Source organism: Lepisosteus oculatus, chromosome 8 (genome assembly GCF_040954835.1).
Source record: "Lepisosteus oculatus isolate fLepOcu1 chromosome 8, fLepOcu1.hap2, whole genome shotgun sequence".
NCBI lineage: Eukaryota > Metazoa > Chordata > Actinopteri > Semionotiformes > Lepisosteidae > Lepisosteus > Lepisosteus oculatus.
In genome coordinates, this window is record NC_090703.1 from 11,257,577 (window position 1) to 11,273,418 (window position 15,842).

Consider the following 15,842-nt stretch of genomic DNA (forward strand, 5'->3'; position numbering starts at 1 on the left):
GCTGTGGCCTCAGAGGATAGCCCACATGCTTCACGATCGACACGCGAGAATAGCGGAGCGCGAGTCACTGCTAGCTCAGATGAGGGTGGAGTTAAGCCTGCTTTATAATAAAACTCTCATGTAATCCAGAGCAATGACTGACTGTAAACCTGTCACCAAAAAGTGACATTCTAGGATGTATAAACCCAGCCCTGGTCTTGGAGAACCCCAGCAGGTTTCGTAGGTCACCATTAATATTACCAGTTTCTAAACATAAGAAACAATTTAATTGTTGTCAAAAACACAGGTGATTTTTTAAATGAAGTCATATAGACAATTTAGGACTAAACTTAAAATACTGTTCAGCCCAGATTTTACTGAGCTAGATGCCTCAATAACTTAAAGGTGTCAATCTCAATCTCTTAAACAGGCAATCTTTGAATGTTAATACGCCAGCCAGCCATGTTAAGGAAGGCGATATCCGGGCTTCCTTCAAGAAAAACAATTAATCAATAGATGATAAAATAACTTCAAAAAGAGAGAACTATAGCTTATCTAAAATAATTCGACTTGTCTAAAGTGTTTGAAAGTAAAACTATGGAGTTCTAATAGTTTAGAAAAAACAGGACAGAAATGAGGACTCAAAATCAAAATTCAAAATCAGAAACTTACCACTTTGCCAGGCCTCGCCCAAGTGCAAATAAATCCCTCCTGACAGGCAGTTACTATACAGTCCTCAAGAAATATCAAGACAGTGAGTCTTTCATGTGCTATCTTTTTACAGATAAGAGGCTCTAACAAGGGAACATCTTCCATCCGAGGACAAAGGTTTGTTCCCAGAGTTTTTGCAGGGTCCATTTTTGTTTTCGTGACCAGGTTCAGCTTATCGCTGCTTTTGCTGGTTATGTGTCCCATACTGTGGTTCCTTTTGTGATCCTTCTCGTGGTGCCGCTCCTTGCGGTCGTGCAGCGAGAGCGTCGCGAACTTGCTGACGCCGGCCGCGATGGCGCTGTCCATGACGCTGCTCTTGCTGTTGGAGGTGGCTGCCGCCGAGTGCGGGAGGCTGTTGGACCGAGGCAGCTGGGTGGGCACGGAGTTGCCCGGGGTGCTGCTGATGCTGCTGTTGCCATTGCTTCCCGGGTTGTTCCCCCCGCTGCCGGCAGGCGGCGGGCTGGTGGCGTTCATGACGTTTGTATGTGTCCTCGTCCGGGACAGAGGGAGGTGGGGGAAGAGGATGTCTTCTGTGAGGTCCCATAAACACAACTGCGTGTCCTGTCCGACGGAACCAAACCTGTATGTGACGCTGACCGGGCGGCTATCCGTGGAATTCCTTTTGGATAGTCTGGATTGCGTGCTGTTCGCCCGGTCTCGGCCAAAGTGGATTTGGTCCTGGAAGTCCTCATCACTGCCACTGAATTCCATGGGGTCGCTTTCTTCCACGCTAGTAGTGTAAGGGTCAAAAGCCACTACACTCACCCAAGATTTGTGTCCATGACCTCTCGCTATTACTCTGCAGTCCAAAAAAGACCAAACAGTTACCAGGTCATCCTCCCCACCGGTGACAATGTACTTGCCATCCGGACTCCAGCAAACACACAGCAAACCCCCAAAGTAGCTTTTCATTGTCCCGTGCAGCTCCACTGAGTCAAAATTAAATACTCGCAGGAAGCCATCTTGACTCACACAAGCTAAGAACTTCCCATCTGGGGAGAAAGCAAACTCGTTGAGCGCACCCTCTCCAACAGTCCATTTCAACAAAGGGTTCCTCGTGGATTTGCTCTTACAAGTGTGGACTGCGTAGTTTTCACCCTGTTTCAGCAACTGGTAGTGTGGAGCTGTTGTTCCGCAAGTGTGTTCCACATTATACAAGTACATATTGCCGCTGGAATGAGCTACAAGAAAAAGACTCTCAGAGCCCGGCACCCATTTTACACAAGTGACTCGAGACTTGTCTATTAGCCTCTGAGGGAAACGGGAACAGAAAAAAAAAGGAAGAGAAAAGAAAGAAGTTAAGTTGCGTTATTAAAGATACATCCGAAAGTGCTTCCTTAATTGCATTTTTAATGGAAATGTCACTACAATGATTAAATTCAACTGCAGTGACATAACGATTATTTTCTTTTCTTTCCAGCTTCAGTAATCTGAACTGCTTGAGTAATTTTACACGGAAGTACAATTAGGAAAATTATAAATTAAAAACTGCACAATAACCTCTGAATCATTAACAGCATGATATGCCTGATGAAAGGAAATGGCTCTCTGCAAATAGTCAAGCATGTCACTTTGTGTTTCAGTATTCATATCTGCAACAGCCTTCAGGATTGTAATTTTGGGGGTGTCCAGACTTGATGGCTGTGTTTGATGGATTTTCTTAGACATTTAGTACTTCTAGAACACATTGCCGAAACTGAAGTGAAAAGAATATTACTCATTTGTAACTAACTGTTTTAGAGTTATGAACTTAATTCTACTAACCCTAAGTCCATTTTATAAAATATTGGCTGCTGCAAGTCTGACTAGGTAATTTGGGAAATTAGTAGCTGTTGTATCTGGTAAAATATTTTCTATATGCCAAAATGGAGAATTAATTTACAAGAGTTGACTAACTGGACAGCCATCCATAGTTTTCATAAATATAAAATGGTATCTAGAGCTTGCTCATTCTAAAGGCTTATGAATTTTAGCACATAACACCCAAAATGTGACACAGCTACGTAAAAAGGGACTTCCTTGATTACAGCATAAAATTACACTTAAAAAACGTTAGTTTTCTGAGCGGCTACGTGTTTGGTTTGGATTCCCTGTTTATTTGCATATAGTAAGGATATAGTATCTAGTAAGGAATATGACAATAACACATTGACCAGAACAGGAAGCTTCTAAATAAGTCAATACTACTATTTCTTTCCAAATACAAATACAAATGTTTTATAGTTTCCAACACATAAGCATTCTAATTCTTGACAGACAGGTACAGTATGGCATTCTCCAGTCGGACTCAACTAAATGACTAAACACACAAGCATTCTGGTCTTTCAACTTCCAACTAGCTCAGTACTTACTTCTTCATTAAACAGTTTGCTAGTTTCTTTCTTGATGGGATCTATGAGTTGCACTTGTCCTGCAGAGAAACCCACAAGCAGGGACACACTCTCTGCAGTAGCCGTCAGGTGGTTGAAGTCATGGCAGGTGGGTTGTGTTCCCTTGTAAATCCTTTTGTCTATAGGTTTACTTAAATCAGCAGCCTGCAAACCAAGCAAAGACAATAAGAGGGATATAACATATTTCATATTGTATAGGTTTGTGCATACCACTATTTATGTTTTACAGTAAGCAACAGCAATAACATGAAATGTGATTCAGATTGATACGTTTTTGCTACACTATCATCTACACGAATGCACACAACATATACACATTCCAATAACACAGAAGACATTTTACTAATGCTAATGCCAGTTGTCAAACTGCCAATTTGAATGCCCTTTTAAAAACCCATGTCCACTGACTATAAATGCCTTACGTATGCTTCAGGATGCTTCAATAGAAGTATTAAAAAATAAATAAATCATCCACTTTTAATAGACTTGGAAGAATCAGTGTTACTTAGTGGAGATCAGTCAAGATGGCTTGAAAATGCTGACTGTTAAAAAATCACAGGAAATTAGGAAATCAGCAATTTCCTTTCAATGAACAAATGTCTCACAACTGATGCATATGTAACCAGCCCCACTCTAAATACATTTTTTTTAAATGTCCTCTTTGGAGATGAAAGGTTATGAATGGTGACCTTCACGTTATTTGTTTTTGTCAAGGGAAGGTGTAAGAACGGCAAAAGAGAGAAATCCGTTAATCCATGAGAAAATGGATTATCCATGTTCAAATGATTTTTATTAATGTAATAAAATACTCAGTACAAACTGTGACCACATATTTGTAAGAACTACAAATGTAAAACTTAATTAAAAAAAACTAGGAATTGTGCACTTTAAAACACAAACCTTGAATTAGTAGTAATTAACCTACAGCATCCCTTAAAGCAGTACTTTGGCAATTGCAAAAAGGAAAAACATCCTGCCATTTGTATGCCAGTCTTGAGGGACCATTGCTATCTGAGGAATACCTACAAAAACATTTAAATAATTTAAAAAGCAAACCTGTTGTACTTTGAAATACTGAGCTAGAAAATGTGGGATACCATAGAGAACATGTGGAGGATTTTATTGGGTGGTTTATGTTTCGAAATAAAAATTACTCCAGTGCTGGTATCATTCAACAGATCATGCAAGGCAAGACAGATGAAGTGAAAACCCAGCTTTAGAGACTCATGCCTCACTGTCCACTTCACAACTTTCGTAATCTGTGCAGCTCGGTTTATTTTTCCCCATAGGTAATTGCTGCAATTTTGAAGAATTGCAGGCTGAAAGTGGATACAAAATTACACAGCAGAAATAAAGGTACTTTCACAAAAGGAATTCCTGAAGTAATTGTGGATATGGTCTTGATTCCACAGATGACTCATCCCTTAGGGGAGGTAAGAAGATTTTAGCTGGGCAAAACGGCAATAAACTCATCTTGGTCAGCAACTCAGCAATGACAAAAGGTGGGATATTTTTATTTGAAACAATATTTTAAGGAAAAGGCATAATACTGAGCAGTAGATGTCTAATAGGCATTACATATCAAATGTAATACTGTTCAATGTCCAAGAGAAACATATGCATTTCAATACGCTAAACTGCATCCAAGTCCGAATCCATAGTATTTTTAAATGTATATTAATACAATTTATTGTTTTGCAGAACAAAAAGGTACAGAACAGTTACTCCTAAAAGTGTATTTAATACAAATATTGTTGTAAATTAATCACAAAGTGTTTTAGAACTCAACTTTATCTACATGATAAAAACAATGAAAAGCACTTTTTACAGGACAGAAACACCCTCTGGAAAAAAAAAATTAAGGTCTTCAACCGAATCTATGAAAAGAACTGGAGGTTTTAAGTGAGGAGGTACTGTATAGTTGATAAAACAGGTTTCAGATTTCTATTTCATTAGCAACTGGAATCCCTGTATGGATCTTGACCCAGAGAAGCCCACAATCTTCCCTTACACAGTTTGCTCCTAGTACTTTTGTTATCTTCTGGCATCTATTCATGCAGGTGTGGTACAAGAAATGTTTCTAATGTATCTAGAGAACATTTTTACTAGACTATGTAATGTTAGAGCACAATTATAGTTTAGTAGCAACCTTAAGATTCGGAACAATGGCTACAAAAGGGGTAACACCACTTCACAGGATGGGAGATAACCAGCCTCTTCTTTCACAAAAACTGCAGTCAGCCCCTGACTGCAAGTAGTTCCTTCACACAGATGAAAAGATGACCTTGTGTACAGATTAGAAATCACAGCTCTAAGTGCCTCCGTTACTGCAGGTTTGGAGTGCAGCAGCAGCAGATCTGCTATAAATACCTACATATTTCCTATAAATGGAAAAAAAAACAAGCTGAAAAAAATCACCTTCAGCTGTTGATTCTTTAACTGAAACACTGAAACTTCACCTCTATCTATGATAGCTGCATTATCCCTACTAAGTAATTATGTCAATATTTCCTTGAAATCCAATGCTTAAGTTAACCTTAATACAAAGTGCCTGCGTGTTTGTTTACTGTTCCCAGAAGCATCCTGATATTAAAATAGTTCCACTTGAACAGATTTTTTGGCATGCCTCTTAATAAAATATATTTTGTCAACATTAGATACAGAAGGTCAAAAACAGACTTCATTAAGATTTGAAATACATACAACCAGATAATAAAGTCTCGGCTTTTTGCGGTTACTAATCCACTGCTGTAGAAATACAATTTAAATCAGTATATACAAAACCTATGTAATGGTGTAAAGAAGAAAAATAAATTACTATTACTAAGTGTCAGCTGAGATTCTTTAAGCACCCTAAAAACTGATTTTAGCCTGCTATACTACGGCCACGTTACACGTGTATTGTGGTCAATCAGACTACAGCATCACTGTAACATGAATTTTAGAACAGGGTAGGCTTGCTTTCTGTTCAGATTAAAATTCCAAATATCACGTTTATGCCATAAATCCTGTACAGTTGTTCACAAAATGATCTTTCTGTTCTGTCACTTTCTCTACATTGAAAGCAACTGTGTGCATTTCATCTTGTAGACCTTTTTTGTATTTTAATACCTTGTAACAATTGTGCTTTGGTTTGAAAATGTATTGCATTTCATCTCTTACCAGGGAAATGGCAAAAACAAAACCCTGGGATAGTTTACCATTGTACAAAGAATTCAGATTTGTTCACTGATGCAATAGGGGTACACAGGCTAAAGGCAACATTTTATTTACACTTCATATGTAGGCTAAATTTGAGCACTAAACAGCAATGTCTGCACTTTGGAATGGGCCAAATAGGTAAAACAGGCCAAGTCAGCAAAGGAGAAAAAAATATTTCATATCAGTACTTTGCAGTTGCTTTTAAATTTTTTACCAAGACAAAATTGGACAGCAAAAAAAAAATCTGCATTCTGAGCAATACATGAATATAAATTAATGATGAAACTGAACAGATTCACAAACAGAAAAAAGACACGGATATATTTGACTTTTGTCAAGTGCAAATTTGCATAGGAAATAATATTTAATTCAAACAGCTTTAAATTGTGAATTATACTATATTCAGCAGTCACAGGAGCAGTAAAGGGTCCCAGGCCCTTCCCCACACAATCTGCTGTTCAGCACATTGCTGTTCTCTATACATGCATAATCAAACATGACAGCAACATTGTTATCATAGAAAGACTTAAGTAAAGAAGTCAGGACAGCCTGTTCGACTAGTGCATAGTGAAATTGTTTGCAAGACAGAAAACCACATTAGAGGGCAGCTGTAAGTACCAGCGTCGAAGTCTTTGCACTGTACGCTGCTTCTTCAATTTGCTGGTGTAATGTGATTCATCACTTGGCGCCACATTAACCACTAATAAGCAGGTGACCTAAGCAACAGGTGGATGGAGCTCAGTAACACAGCAGCTTCTCCTGACGACCTTCACTAAGCAATAAGGCCTGGCAGGCCTTGATAACAGAAGAGGCCGGCTGCCTTTTCTACACTGAGGGTTCAGGCAGCGCAAATTGTCAATGAAATGCAAGTGGAACTGCAATAAAATAAAATCCACAGACAGTAACAAAGCGACTGTGACAGGCAGTCAGCTCAAATCACTGCCTGAGAGGAGCCAGCTGTAGGGCCTCACAATCATGGCACCTGACAGCTGGGCTCCTCCCTGTTGGAGGCCGTTTCCTGCGCTCCAGGGAGCTCCCGGAGCAGAGCGCCGGAGAAAGCAGCCGCACAAGCCAAAGGCCCCAGCAGCTCCTTTAATTTTCTTGTGCGTGCAGAGTGTGAATATTTCTCAGGAAAGCCAGTTTTTGGTAAAAGGATAAAGGTCCCTGTGGCGTTGTTACTACGCCTACTTTGGCTCTCAACTCGTTCACTACGTGCCCAGTCTGTATCCGTTACCTTATGTTTTTCATTCAACGCTTCAACAGAACACCAAAGACATAAGCAACTTCAGCCCACGGAGAGCATACCACATAAGACAATTCAGACAACTTCTGCAACACACTCCTTTCAGTCAGGGCTGAATGAAACCCTAAACCCAGCTGATCCTCTTTTAACACTTCTTCAGGCGGCACATCTAATTTCAACACAGTTCAGCCTTGGTCCAATTTCTTCTTATGGGCATGCCAGAATCTGAGTCACCCATATGAAGCAAGGCTCTTTAGTAATATACTTCTTTTCAATAACCATTCCATGGCAACAGAACACATGCGTTCGATATTCATAATTAAAAATAGACATCTCTACGGTAAACCCCATTACCAGAAAAACTATATTATCCAACAGCATCACCTTCCCATGACCTATGAAATTATGATCCTAATGTATTTGCTTCCATTTTCAATGCAGCTCATTATTAAATGTAACATTGTGGTTCAGAGAGACACCTACAAGTTAATTCCCTAGCATCCTGGCAATAAAGTGTGCCTAGTAAATGACACCCCTGATCATTTTTATTATAATAACATTCTGATATACTGAATAAATATACAAGGGTATTTGGGCAGTCTGTATTCCTCCTCACTGTACTACATTTGACAAGAAATGGGAAATCTATTTCTAACATGACTGGGTACAGAGCCAGACTTGCACATTGTCTATTGTTTGTTTGTACATTGTCTTGATGCACTGTTTGCACTTTGTTTTGTTTTTTACACTTGTTTTACAAACGAGAGACTTTCTGTAAGTAAGAATTCCATTGTACCAGTACCGGTTACATATGGCAATAAAGTTCAAGTTCAAGTTCAAGCATGCTTGGAGCAATTGCTCACCTGAGCAATTGATATGCATTCCTAGTATGAAATAATGTATGTGCCACAGCTTAACTATTACCTCTGCAAAGTGGGGAAAAGGTTGAAAACTGGTCACAGCCAGAAAAAGCTTACAGCAAAGCATGACGATCTCAACCTGCTCTTTTTGGGAGAATGGTAAGTTGCTCAGTAACATCCATTCTTGCCATTCACTCTGCAAGGTCAATTTTAACGACCAATTTAATGCTGTTGGAAAAATCAGCACTGGCTGCCAAAACATGCATATTCTTTTCTTTTAGAAATTTAGAATGTCTAAATATTTTTGTTATATGCCGATTAAGTGGCATTGTGTTTTGGCTCATGGAAACAAACTTGCAACTTCGCAAAGGAAGAATGAGAACCTCTGACCCACCCATCTTTGAGTCAATTTAATTCAAGCATTGGGGACAATAACTCCCATCGCAGGCTGCTCAGAGCTACACCAGAGGTTTAGTGCCTATTAGAGAAGCCAACACAGCTGCAGGGGTCAGGAGAGCCCTGCCTGACTTAACCCACCCTAGCCCTGCCATCACTCAGCCAACTGCTTGCTGCTGGATTGAAGAATCCCGATCAGTCACGAAACAGACAGCAGACCACGCAGCAATACAGAAACACTGTTTTGTCACATTAGTACAGACACATGAGAATGCTTTTCAATGCACTTGCAACTTAGTGAATTAGTTTGGTCATTCTCAAATTCACCAGCAATAAAAAAGTAAAAATTCAAATTCACCACTACACAACAGGTGCACACCATAACTGCAGTGCCTCATTAGCAATATTTCATATTAAGTTTGAAATATTAGACATTCAACAACAGTAACTTGGTTCAGCAGCTCACCTAAGGAGATGCAGGATAAGACAAAAGCCAACAGAATTTCTTCCCCTACCACCATGTGATGTAATGGTTATTAAATACATAAGATTCAAACAAGCTGTCACTTTATTTAAATTCTGTTCAAATCACCTAAGCCGGGAAAACAATTAAAGGTGCTGTATGAACCAGACAGCAGTGAAACAGAGTTGACTAAAGTTCATGACAGCTCAAATCCCCTTAAAGCATGCAGATGAAAAGAGAAGTTAAACCAAATGTCAATGGTGGTTAAAGCTACAAACTAATTGCCTAAGGCCTTAAGCGATGGTGCTTGATACTTTAAGGCTGCCTTTGGCCACACCGTCTAAACTTGCAAAAACATCGGAAAGAAAAAGAAATACCTCTTACGGCAAATGGGGTGAACCCAGATTGAAACTACTGCTTCACATGTATTCTTACTCCCAATGAAATAGGAACAAAACCATCATAAAATGGAATAAAATAAAAAAAATAATACATGAGTTCTTATTTCATCAAGGGTATGAATAAATCTGGAGAATATACAGTAACAACTAGAAAGCAAGTGGTATTCTTTATGAATTCACACATAGCCAGGGTAATACACGAAAATCTAAAGGTAGACTAACTCCTGTGAGAGCTCACTATGCACAGGAACAAAGCTGAAGCCAAAAGTGGACAAGAATAATACTTGGCAAAGAAAATTTGTGGACTGCAAAACTTAAAACAGAGGAAAACTAAGTCATCTCTTTAACTGGTTAAAACAGGAAAACATGAATAGGCTTAGATGTTATAATTACAATACTGGCTTTATCGCAGACACATATATTGTAGCTAAATATGTTAACAGGTGTGATCCTGACAGTTTCTGTTTTCTGAAAGCATTACCCTACAAAAGTCTAGCCAGCAGCCCGATCACCCAGCAACTCACAACTGGCAACCCACTGAAGCTAAGCAGGTGTGAGCCTGGTCAGTACCTGGATAAGAGACCTACTGGGGAAAACTAAGGTTTCTGCTGGAAGAGGTGTTAGTGGGGCCAGCAGGGGGCACTCACCCTGTGGTCCACGTGGGTCCTAATGCCCCAGTATAGTGATGGGGACACTATACTGTAAACAGGTGCCATCCTTCGGATGAGACGTAAAACCGAGGTCCTGACTCTCTGTGGTCCTTAAAAATCCCAGGGTGTTTCTTGAAAAAAGTAGGGGTAACCCCAGTGTCCTGCCAAATTTCCCATTGGCCCTTACCAGTCATGGCCTCCTAATAATCCCCATCTATGAATTGGCTTCATTACTCTCTACTCTCCTCCCCACTAATAGCTGATGTGTGGTGAGCGTTCTGGTGCACTATGGCTGCCGTCGCATCATCCAGGTGGATGCTGCACATTGGTGGTGGTGGAGGGGAGACCCCATTACCTGTAAAGCGCTTTGTGGAGTGGAGTGCCCAGAAAAGCTCTATATAAGTGTAAGCAATTATAATTATAATTATTAATAGTTTCACACAAGATTACCTTGCAGTTATGACAGCTACCAGCAGAGGGCAGGTGTTAATGACATACAAAATCCCTGTGCAGGGCTGCAAATCCGTGGAAAAGAAAAACATGCACTACAGTTAGTCTAGGTCTAACATGAAAAATAATTCCATGACGCACTGAAAGACTAGCATCCCAACGAGCAAGAAAGTAAATATAGCATTTTCAACATTTATAAAAACATGAACAGTTTGCAAGTAGAAGGCCATTTAGCTCATATACTTTTTTGTATTGGTAAACTGGCAGATAATTGACGCTAGGATCTCATCCAAATGCTTCTAGAAACAGGCCAGGCCAGGGTTCCCTTGCTTGTCCTAGACTCCCATAACCTACAAATATTTTGATATTCTGCTACATTGTAACAACTAGTAGTATCAATCTTCTATTGATTTATTTTTCCGATAATGAAAATAAAAAAGCTTAATATTCAGTTTCTGTTTTCTCACTGATAAGAATGCACTTTCACAGCCCCCTGTGTTAATCAAAGGTACTGGCACCAGCTTGAGAGACAAACCTAAATAGCTGAAGGTTTGAGAAACTCAATATAAAAGGTTCAGGACAATCAAACTGACCTGAACAGAATTTTTACAATCCTTGTAGAGTGTCATGTGTGCAAAGTGTTAGTGGATATTTTTATTTTACAATTTAAAATTTTAACAGAATACATGATGGGTTTTTTTATATAGTTCAATAATGTTTATTACCGAAGAGTCTAAAAACTGAATACCACATGCACAGTAACTGTTAGGATTCTTTGTTGTTTACAAGGTAAAATTCACCAAGTCACAGAGAGAGCTCAAGTAGCATATTAATGTCCTGGTTGACAAAGCTACTTGCAAACAACCCGTGACCATGCACAGCTGGATTTAAATACAAGTCTAGTGAGGTTGAATATATTCCAATACAGTCATAATAAGATATGGTAAGCATTATAAAACTGTTTTATTTTCTTTCCTTCATGAAGAATCATGCCCTCTTTCACCCATAAATGCCAAAACTCTGTTTTCCATACAGTGCTTGCTGGACAGGAGATACAAATAGATTAACTAGGAGCCATTAGACAGGACAAGGACAACTCTTTGGGGTCTACTGAGTCAATGCACTTATCTTGCTGGACCTGTGTTTGTACTGAGTGTTGATGATAAAAGGTAGGGGTTCCTTTTCAGTTGCTGCTTATGTTTTTTGCCCATAATATGTGAGCAATGTTGTCTTGATTGAAGAGGTAAGGAAGACGTACAGTAAGTGAGAACTTAGGATTGGCAATGAAAAAAGCAAAAAAAACACGAAAGACATAAATTAAAAGATCTACTTCTAAACACAGAGAAGAAGAGCACTTGATACTGCACTGTAGCCTTGCTCACTTAGACATTCTCATAGTAACTGTAGCCCATTTTGCACACATGCACACAAACAGTAGTTTTGTTTTGTGTTAAAATGATTCTATATTCTTCTTAAGATGCTTGTTAAATATTGACTAATTCTTTCTATACTAACAGCACTTTTAGCAAGTGAACAGATAGCCTTTAGGCAAGAAACACTCTACCAGTTAAAGCTCTTCCATATTAGAAGGGATTATGGGATAAAGAGGTAGTAGCAGATGTGTCTGATGTGCAGCAGAATAACTGTACAGACATTCTGAACTCAACGTGCATTTAATTATATTAGGAGCTTCTTTTTAATGCAATAGTAACAATGAAAGAAACATACAAATTCTATATTTCAAGAATTACATTTTTAAACTGGACTGTCCAGCAACAGAAAGCATGAAAACATAATGAAAACATTAACATTCCTTGATTCTGTGGATAATAAAAAAGCAACAGCATTCCTACAGATGGGCTACCCAATGCTAATTAACCCTGGATTAGTGGCAAATGCTCCAGTAATCTTTTGCAGCAGAAAAGCCTTAGCAAATGCTGCAGCTGAAAATCAAGAAGACACAGACTACATGACCAGAAAATGTGACAATATTACACAATCAATGCAACTGAAAAATAAAAATGCATGTGTTTTAAATGAATTAAATCTCAGTTGACAAAGCGAAGAATGGTTCTAAATTGTTTCAGATCCGTCAATGCTTTTCCAGAACAATGCTTCCACTACGTATTTTTAGAAGCCTGTTTATTTCATTTGCTGAGTGGACCGTTATTATAGCCTACTACACAGGGAATTTGAACAATGCTCATAATTAACTCTTTCAATCATTAACTAGCTCTGGCAACTTCTGCTGGAGGCAGCCTGAATCTTTGTTTGAACCCAGCCTGCTACTGATATGGTCAGGGAGTCAAAGGGCTTTAAATAACAGTCCATGTTCTACCAAGCCTTATCTGAATGGCCAAGAGCCGAGTCTAGTTTTGGCTGGTTTTGGAATGAGAGATTTGCCAGCGAGATCATAACAGTAATTTCAACACATAAAAGTAATAAATCCTGAAGTACATCTGATCACGGAATTTATACAATTTATATTCTAGCACAGGATAACACTTCCACTACCAGTTGCATTTTTTAGCAATCAATTTAATGAATTTCTATACAACCTAAAAACAACATCATGTCAGATTTATCATTTTAATGCAAAGCTCGGGTGATGCTGCTACCTCTGTACTTGTGGACAACCTGGTGTTTCTGAGATGGAAAGACAGCCAGTGAGTTAATGCTCATAGTTTAGAAGGATAATAGATCACAAGTGCTTCCATGTGCACTAAAGGATATCAAACCGATACTAATTTGGTAACAGCTCAAATAGTTGTTAGGATTTCGAAAACCTGTGCAGTCTGCTGTTACTTTGCACAGTACTGTGAGCTCACAGTGGTTTTAAAGCACCCCTAAACTGAGCTGCAAATCAGCTGCAAGATGAAACACTTCAAGTCAGCATTTCATAATTAATGTTAGGTTATGGCTCACAGAGCTGCAGATATATTACCCTACACTGCACAAGTGCCCCGAGCAACATTTACTCAGATACAGAGCGTAAAAGTACACTCACAGCACTGTCACATCCCAATTTAAAATACATGTCAGTATTTAAATCAACTGGTCAAAAGGCATCCATGATACATCCACATTTAGTAGTTTGTATCCCAGGAAATGATGAGATTGTTTTCTTCCCCTTTTCATACCCTAAATCCTAATTTGGATTCTCACACTGATTTAACACACCAACTTGTGCCAACATGAAAAGCACACATAACCATTCAGGTTTTTGGAACCCCCCCCCCATCAGGTAATACAGAGCAAAGCTTTCCTGCCAGTCAGAGGATAGATACACAGCTCTAAATAAACCTCAACAGAGGGCTGCTGTTGCACAGAAAGCCTAGAACCACCCCCAGGCCTAACTCCGTAACACCTGATCCCAATAGTGCAAAACAAATTACAAGCTGCCACACAGAACTGCTGCACGTGGCCTTCAAACCATGTACCGTACAAGACTGATTCAGCACTCAAAACCTTTGAGGCCCATCCCTTTAGAGATAATGTTTAATTGTATATATTTTCCTGGTTACAGAAAACACCATAGAATACGTTAGTAAACTTATTATCTTTTCCTACAAAATAGAAAGATTTTGTGCACGCAGAGACAGGAAGGAATCTATGAAAGATATAACATCTCTGCTTCCCCAAGGCAGTTAATAAGCAAAGTTCAAAATCTGGAAATTATATATTATCATCAGCACACTTCCAATTACTCCTTATCCCAAAATATGGATAGTTATTTGATTTACTGATTTTATTGAGGTGATTTAATCTCCAAGTTCATCTAAAAAATATTTTTGCAGCACTTTAGGTAGAGCACTACCTGTGCCGATTCCTTGCTCCAAATTACAACCAAATACATTTAAGAATGATTCAAGCAAACAAAATCCACATAAATAAATCAACAAGATTCAGAAATCAGTATAAGCTTAAATACTTTATATGATAAAGAACAAGCATAGTTAAACTTACTTAAATCACCCGATATCCTTTTATGTTCCCAAATGTGATGAGTGTGTTGTATAGCTCCCTATCTGCAATCCGTTGGCTTTGTTCCGAACAATCAGTTAATGAACTGTGTAATTAGCAGGTACGCTCAGAAAGCAAATAAAAACTGCTGAAATGCAATGGTGAATTCTTTATCCTTCAAGAAATCTTTCCATATAAATGTTACAGGAAACAATGCAGGAATGCACTAAATTCTAAAAGCTTTTACAAACTATCCTTGCACTAGTACTAAGATTCCTTTGCTAATGATGTCCATAAATTTTAAAATAAAAACTTATTAGCCTCTGTGAAATGCTTGGATAGGCGAGTTCCTTGTAAAAAGGTTTATGAAAAGAGGAGAAACAGTATATTGCATAATAACAAGCAGTGAAATGGTTGTAAGAATATTTATGGTGCACGATCAGGTCAAGAACAGTGTCTGATCCTAACAGTAAAGGATAAACACCTGTTCATGGGGTTCAGGTAATTTGCTCATTTTGATTCCGATAAACACATCTGGAGAAAATCAAGACATGTTTTGCCTTCAATCTTTTAGCTCCATACTAAAGCCAAACATTAACATTCACACTGATACTGCAGTATCATAACTGATCTGGAATTCAAACCCTACCTCAAATCAAAGTTTATTCAAATCAAATCCTGCCAATTTAAGAAAACCTAAACATTATACCAACATAAATGGACGTATAGTTCATATTATGACTTCCACTTTTTGTACATGCTCCCTTTTTACAGGTTGAAATTATAGTCAACAGGCCCAACAGGAGCAATGTGACCTCTACTTAACAACTGTGCTCATACAATTAGCCCACAAATCAAATTTATGGTACGGCTCATGACAGCAGCTGAAAACAGGAAGTGTTGTTTGCTGCCCACTAACGTTTGAACAGCTCCAGCTTTTATATAAATTGCTTGCAACCTTTGTTCTCCACTTTCTGCTTTAGACATCCTCTTCAATCCTACAGCATATCCTAGTCCGAAAAACCTTTAAAAAGCTTTATTTCACATCCCTGGCTAGTAAACCAACATCAGACGTCTTTGTAAAGTTCTCCTGCTGAATGAGCATCAGCAGGAATTGGAAGTGGTAAGAAAATAA

General features: G+C 38.7%; 1 protein-coding gene across 1 annotated transcript in view; it reads right to left on the reverse strand.

The window, feature by feature from the left end:
- Nucleotides 1-15,842, reverse strand: part of wdr20a (WD repeat domain 20a) — a 35,118-nt gene that overhangs the window by 1,768 nt on the left and 17,508 nt on the right. The window contains exons 2-3 of the mRNA XM_006632232.3: nt 3,042-3,224; nt 652-1,941 (exon numbers count right to left, since the gene is read on the reverse strand). Coding sequence (XP_006632295.1) covers nt 652-1,941; nt 3,042-3,224 — 1,473 coding nt within the window. The remainder of the gene's footprint in view (nt 1-651; nt 1,942-3,041; nt 3,225-15,842) is intronic.